At 60.5% G+C, this 6,396-nt stretch overlaps 1 protein-coding gene across 8 annotated transcripts; it reads left to right on the top strand.

Annotated features, from left to right (window-relative positions):
• The first annotated feature begins 385 nt into the window (after positions 1-385).
• Positions 386-5,871, top strand: CUTC (cutC copper transporter). Of its 8 annotated transcripts, none has more exons than XM_014524758.2 (5): positions 388-979; positions 1,555-1,614; positions 2,723-2,935; positions 4,625-4,660; positions 4,982-5,871. In XM_014524758.2, the coding sequence occupies exons 1-5, from the start codon at positions 910-912 to the stop codon at positions 5,212-5,214; spliced, it is 612 nt and encodes a 203-aa protein (XP_014380244.1). In that variant the 5' UTR covers positions 388-909; the 3' UTR covers positions 5,215-5,871. The 8 variants fall into 8 exon arrangements, with proteins under 8 accessions (XP_025071402.1, XP_025071401.1, XP_014380244.1 ...); XM_006033727.3 differs by having other exon boundaries at positions 396-979; positions 2,726-2,935; XM_025215618.1 differs by lacking the exon at positions 388-979 and adding an exon at positions 986-1,319.
• Positions 5,872-6,396: the final 525 nt, after the last annotated feature.

Genomic DNA, 6,396 nt, shown 5'->3' with positions numbered 1-6,396 from the left:
GCATGGAGAGGGGCCAGAGGAGGCCACTCGCGTGATCCGGGGACAGCAGGACAGGCCCTACGAGGAGAGGCTATGGGACCTGAACCTGTTCAGCCTCCTCAAGAGAAGGCAGAGGGGGGACCTGGTGACGGTCTATAAACTCACTAGGGGGGACCAGAAGGGTTTGGGGGAGACCATGTTTCCCCTAGCGCCCCCCGGGATAACAAGAAATAACGGCCACAAGTTGTTGGAGAGCAGGTTTAGATTAGACATCCGTAAGAACTACTTCACAGGGCGGCTAGGATCTGGAACCGACTTCCAAGGGAAGTGGTGCTGGCTCCTACCCTGGGGGTCTTTAAGAAGTGGCTCGATGCCTACCTGGCTGGGGTCATTTGAGCTAGTTTTCGTCCTGCCCAGGCAGGGGGTCGGACCTGAAGATCTGCAAGGTCCCTTCCAACCCAACTTCTGTGATTCTATGACATTGCTGGAGCAGCTCCTCTGTTGCGAGGGCGCAGCGGGGCAGAGCCGTGTGGCTGCGTGAGGGCTCGGGCAGAAGCTGAGTACTTACCTCGCGGCTCCGGTGTGGGCGTCTGTAACCCTGGCTGTGCTGACATTGCTTAGCGCCCTGCGGGGCCCTCGTGGCCCCCCCAGGTTGAGAATCACTGCTGCAAACAGTACAAAATGCAGCTTCTGGACCAAAAAGGCTTGCAGGCAGGTATAGAGAAGACTCACGCGGGAGTGGGGGGCAGGTGAGACACGAGGGCGAGAGCTGGGCCTGGGGCCTGGAGAGGACCGGGCTGGCCCAGCAGGAAGTCCCACGTGGACGGCAGGCCGAGGGGAGAGAGGAGGACCAGTGTCCGGGGCTGCCACTGAGAAAGCCCCCAAGGCAGAGCCTGCTCAGCTGAGCCGCCTTCTGCATTTCCCTCAGGAATGGCCGATGGCTTTCTCATGGAGGTCTGCGTTGACTCGGTGGAGTCTGCTGTGAACGCGGAGCGCGGAGGTAAGCGGAGGGGCGCAGCTGGGCCTTGATCTGCTCCTCGGTGCCGTCAGTGGGGCGTGCCAGCCTGTGTAGACCTGCGACTTCTCCTGAAACAAAGTCTTCAGCTTGGGAGATGCCCGGTGGACCCAGCTCTAGCAACCTCAGGGGAAGACATGGTCCCTGCCCCACGGGGCTCGCAGTCTCCCGCAGATGCTGGCAATACAGCAGAGGTGCAGACCCTGCACTGTCTCAGTCTGCAATGCAGCAGCTGTCCCAGGCAGAGCGGGGCTGGCCCACATGCAGTGGCCTGGTGTCTCAAGTCGGCGCGAGGGGGAGCCCTGCGCTGCATGGAGCAAAGCAGGTGAAGGCAGGGTCTCCCTCCTCTGCCATGTGGACCGAGCACTCCCTGGGGAGGCAGGGGCATGCAGAGCTGGTGTCTAGGTTCTTCCAGCTGGTGGTTCCTCGTAGGATTTCCTGGGAGCCCTTCCTGGGAGCTCCTGGTCACTGTCCTTGTTCCAAGCCCAGGCCTCCGGGGGAGCGCAGAGGGAGGGTCTGTGACCCCGATTCGGGGGCTCTGACACATGTTGTCATCCCAGGTGCTGGCCGCATCGAGCTGTGTGCTGGCCTGATCGAGGGAGGAACCACACCGAGCGTGGGTGAGTGTCCCGAGGCATCCTGCTCGCTGTGCTCAGTGTCCTGTCCTGGATCTTGCTGTTCTCCAAGATCCCCATGCAAAGGATAGGCCTCAGCATCCTGCATTGCCAAGGAGCCTCCCGGCTTCTCAGCTGTCAGTCACAAAAGCTCCATCACCCTCTCTTCCTATCTGCATCTCGCTTCTACCAGCCTAGCTCCCTGCTGTCACTGGAGGGACTGGGATGTAGGCAGTTGGGGCTTGACCCTAGAGGGTCACAACCCAGGAGATCCAGAAGAGACAAGGTCAGGGCAGCAGGGGTCCCAGTAGTCAGACAGGTCTGGAGGCTAAAGGCAGTAAGGGACCGGGACATTGGAGGGCACGCTGGGTAGAGCCATGGGTGGGGGCAGGAAGAGAAGGCAGGGACCCTCCCTGGTGTCACTAGCCATGGCTTCCAAGCGGGCTGTAGCTGTATGGGACTGGGATGTGGGCGACCATCAAGCTAAGCCAGGTGCTGATGTCACAGGACAAGGTCTGGACTGGAGTCTGGATCACAAGGTGTCAGAGGGGCAATCAGGAGCCCAGGGGCTCTGGGCTGGACCCTGGAACAAGGAGTCACCAGGCAGGAACCAGTGGGCAGCAAGCAGGAACAAGGGTAAAGCCAGGGAGCCCACAAGGGCCCAGGATACCAGGAAGAAGCTGGCAGGACCCAGGGACACTAGGACTGAAAGGCAGGAGCAAGGAGTCGGCAGCCCAGGGTTAGATGGAGGCGCCTGTGCGGCTGAGCGGTCTGCTGGGCACCATCAGAGCTGCTGCTGCTGCTAAGCCAGTTACAGCCACGCAGGCACTGGGGCCAGTGGGGAAGTAGACCAGTGACAGCCGGGCCCACTTTACCCAGGGCCAGCTGGTGCCAGGTTAGCCTGCTGCTGCCTGACTCTTGCTCCCCTCCACCCTGCTAACAGGAGGCCTCAGATTCCTGCCTAGCTCCTACCTCCTGGGATGAAACCTCCCTTCTAGGCAGAGACCCTTCCCCCCCTCAGCCACAGGGCAGGTACAGGGCCCTGAGAGGGGTGTGGGTGGCCGGTGTCTGGGAGGGGCTTCTGGTGGGGCTGAGCTCTTGGTCTCTGTCCCAGCAGGGCTGCTGCAAGTGGTGAAGCAGTGCGTGCGGGTCCCAGTGTTCGTGATGATCCGTCCCCGCGGGGGCGACTTCCTCTATTCGGACCGCGAGGTGGACGTGATGAAGGCAGACGCCCGCCTTGCCAAGCTGCACGGGGCCGATGGGCTGGTGTTCGGGGCCCTGACTGAGGATGGGCGCATCGATACGGAGCTCTGCATGGCCCTGCTGGGTGAGGACAGGGCAGAGCTGACACAGACTCTGGGCCCAGCTGAACGGCTTTGCACCAACTGATGGTGCTGCTGGGAGGCTGTGTCGGGTGCTCTGGCTCTATCACTCGCATGGTGTCAGCGCTCTCATGCTCAAGCACAGGCCTAAGCAAGGGGCTCTGCAGACAGTGTGGCTGCCCCAGGTGCTTTGCAGATGCCATTGTGGGTAGCAGCAGCAGGTGGCAAGGGGGTTGGGGCAGGGTGAAGGTCATGGAACCTGTGCATAGGGGAAATTAGTGGTTCAGTGGCCAACCCCGGGCTCCTTTCCTCTTTGCTGGTGAGCGGACAGGAGCCAGAGCCCCTGGACCTGTGTCCATGCTGTACCTGCCCAGCTGCCCCACACCAGCTTCTGAACCTTCCTGTCCTCCCAAATATTCAAGAGAAAACATCAGCAGTGGAAGAAGGCAGACAGTGGGTGAACCCTGCGTGGCTAAACAGTGGGGGCCACAGCCCCCCTCAGACCCTGGGGAGGAAAGAGGCTCACAGTGTCTCCTCTGGGAGCTGCAGCCAGTGTGGGAGGCTGGGCTGTGTCTGGAGCTGTGGGGCCAGGCTGCAGCTGGCGCCCTGCATGAGGTGCAGTGGGAGGAGGGCAGGTCCCTAGGACTTCCAGCTTACAGGCACTGGGCGGTCTGTTGGGGCCAAAGCGTTGTGTGGGGAACACAGTGGATTTGTTTCTGCAGGAACCCCCTGGTCCTTGGAGCTGCCAGCGCTGAGTGCTGCTGCCCGAACCCGACAGCCCAGGCAGAGAAACTGCCTGTCCTGGCAGAAAGTTTTGGGGCCTCAGGAGAGTCTGGCTTCAGCTTTCCCAAGCAGTGCTGAGCCAGGCCCTGCTGCCCCTGAGAGGAAGAACTCCTTTGGGACAGGCTAGAAGCGGTCCCTGCAGGGGACGGTGTCTCTGGCAGGAGCGAGCGCCCCTCCGTGAAAGGCAGAAGCTCTGGGTGCAGTAGTTGGCCTTGTTGCCGTCTCTGTGTGATGGGGAGGCGCATGCTGGGCTTGGAGAGCAGCTGCTGTTGACACTCCCTGGAAGTGAATGAAGTCCTGGTGCTCCCTGGTGTGTCCTGCCCCAGGAGGCCTCAGGACTGCCCAGGGCTCACGGCAGTCAGGGGGCACACAATATGCAATCCTCAAAGAGGCAGGGCAGATGCTGACACGCTGCTGCCAGCATGGGTAGGGGCAGTCACCATGGGAGAGCACGTATGTGGGGGAACATGGACACTGTTGGTGTCCAGGGAGAGGGTTCTGCATTGGCTGGGTTTCTCTGAAAGTCCTTGGAGATGTCCCTGGGTGCCTTGCAGTGGGACCTGCAGGCACATGCCCAGTTTAGCACTGGTACCAGGGCCCCATGGAGGAATCTCTGCTGCTGGCAGGCATTTCAGCCCTGTCCCTGCTGCGTGCCTTGTGCTTGGCTCCCAATTCAGGTATCAGCCCATAGCCATGTTCCCCGACTTGCTGTGTGCAGTGTCACTGGACCAGAGAACCACCCCTGAGCCTGGGATCCCTGGGCCCCGCCCAGTGCAGCAGGGGAACCTCCTGGCACAGCCATCTTCCCTGCAGGGCTTTGCATGGCAGCCCTAGAAGTGTTGTCCCTGGGCAGGGACCTCTCCTTCCACGTGAAGCCTTTACTGACCATGCACAATCCTCTCCTCTTGCAGCCGTTTGCCGTCCCCTGCCAGTCACCTTCCACCGAGGTGAGTCTTTTGGGAGGGGGCTCGGGGAGGTCATGGGCTCTGTCCTATGTGACAGGAGATCTGGGGCTGGGAGGCCAGGTTGTGGGCACTGTCCCTGAGCTGGGAGAGGCTCCCAGCTGTCTGTGCTCTTCTGCTGCAGAGAAGCAGGCCCAGGTGCCAGTGGCTCAAGGGGAATCAGTGCTGCCTCAGAGGTGGGCAGTGAAAAGGAGGAGCTTTGGTGCCAGGCTCTGGTTCATTTGGCCTGAGTTGGCTGTGGGACAGCAGCTGGATGCTGCAGCCTGCACCAGGCTGGTGTCTGAGCCGATCTATTTGGTCCTACAGCCTTCGACATGGTCCATGACCCCATGGTAGCCCTGGAAACCTTGATCTCTCTGGGCTTTGAGCGTGTGCTGACTAGTGGCTGCGACAGCTCAGCGCTGGAGGGGCTGCCCTTGATCAAGAGGCTAGCAGAGCAGGTGAGCACTCCCCACATCCACCCTCTGGTCTGCTGCTCTCCGAGGGCAGAGATGCTGCCAACCGCACAGAGCTCCCAGCCCATGTCAGAGGAGACGTAGGAACAGGGAAGTGTGGGGCTGGGGACAGGATCCTGCAGTACAAGCCCGCTGGGACCTGGTTGTGAGGCCTTTGGCATTTCTCCTGCACTTACATGACTACAGGTAAGGGTCCCATAGCCTTGTCATGCTGCACAGGCCTGTGAGGGGGGCTCCAGAGAAGGCACTGGAGACAAGTGTCCTGTGCTGGTTTCTTGCAGTCAGTGTTGTGTAGCTTGGGGATCTGGGGAGGAGTTGTTAGTGTTGAGTGGGGAGAGTCCAGGGCCTCCAGAGCAGAAGTCTGGAGGGTGCTGAGGTAAAGCGACGAGCAGAGCACAGCTGAGGCATGGAACAGCTTCGTGGCTGGGTTACGGTCAGGAGTGGTGGGCTCTGCCATCTGGCAGCATGGAGCTCCAAGCACGGCCCAGTCTAGACACATGAGCTGCACTCCCCAACCTAGGGTGGATCAGACCAGGGCCCTGTGAGGCCCAGCACCCCCACACGGCTGAGCTCTGCCTGACTACGTCCCTGCGGCTACTGCGATCAGCCCCCAGGGACCTCCCCGTCTGACTGTCCAGCCTTCTAGTTGCAGGTACCTGCAACCTGCCACAGCCTATTGAGCAGTGAATATTGCAGGCACAGCAGTCCCATGTTGTGTGCGTACGCATGTCTGTCAGACCAACCTGGTGGCCTTCTATGACCAGGTCAAAATCCTTGGATGCAGCTGTCGCGGTGGATGTAGTTGTTCTGGACTTCAGGAAGGCCTTTGACATGGTCTCTCACCCCATTCTCATTAAAAAACTCGGGGACTGTGGCATTGACACCTACACAGTCAAATGGGTCACTAACTGGCTGGAGGGCCACACCCAGAGAGTGGTGGTGGATGGGTCCTATTCAACCAGGAGGGATGCGGGCAGTGGGGTCCCCCAGGCCTCGGTCCTCTGGCCCGCACTGTTCAACATCTTCATCAGCGGCTTGGACGAGGGGGTAAAAAACACCTTGTTCAGATTTGCAGATGACACTAAGATGTGGGGAGATGTGGGCACACTAGAAGGGAGGAATAGTCTGCAAATCGGACCTAGACAGGATACAGGGGTGGGCAGATGAGAACAGGATGGGTCTCAACACTGACAAGTGCAAGGTGCTGCACCTGGGGAGGAAGACCCAGCAGCAGACCTACAGGCTGGGGACCTCCCTTCTCGTCAG

This window comes from Alligator sinensis, unplaced genomic scaffold, assembly GCF_000455745.1.
Source record: "Alligator sinensis unplaced genomic scaffold, ASM45574v1 scaffold859_1, whole genome shotgun sequence".
Lineage (NCBI taxonomy): Eukaryota > Metazoa > Chordata > Crocodylia > Alligatoridae > Alligator > Alligator sinensis.
The sequence above is the reverse complement of the archived record's forward strand: the minus strand, read 5'-3'. Positions and strand labels throughout refer to the sequence as shown.

Bases quoted from the DNA above. Each gene is read 5' to 3' on its own strand.
- CUTC (XM_025215614.1), top strand. From the start codon at position 1,169: ATGCTGGCAATACAGCAGAGGTGCAGACCCTGCACTGTCTCAGTCTGC. The intron at 1,320-1,554 runs GTGAAGGCAGGG...TTGTCATCCCAG, and splicing joins CGCTGCATGGAGCAAAGCAG to GTGCTGGCCGCATCGAGCTG. The intron at 1,615-2,722 runs GTGAGTGTCCCG...TCTCTGTCCCAG, and splicing joins AGGAACCACACCGAGCGTGG to CAGGGCTGCTGCAAGTGGTG.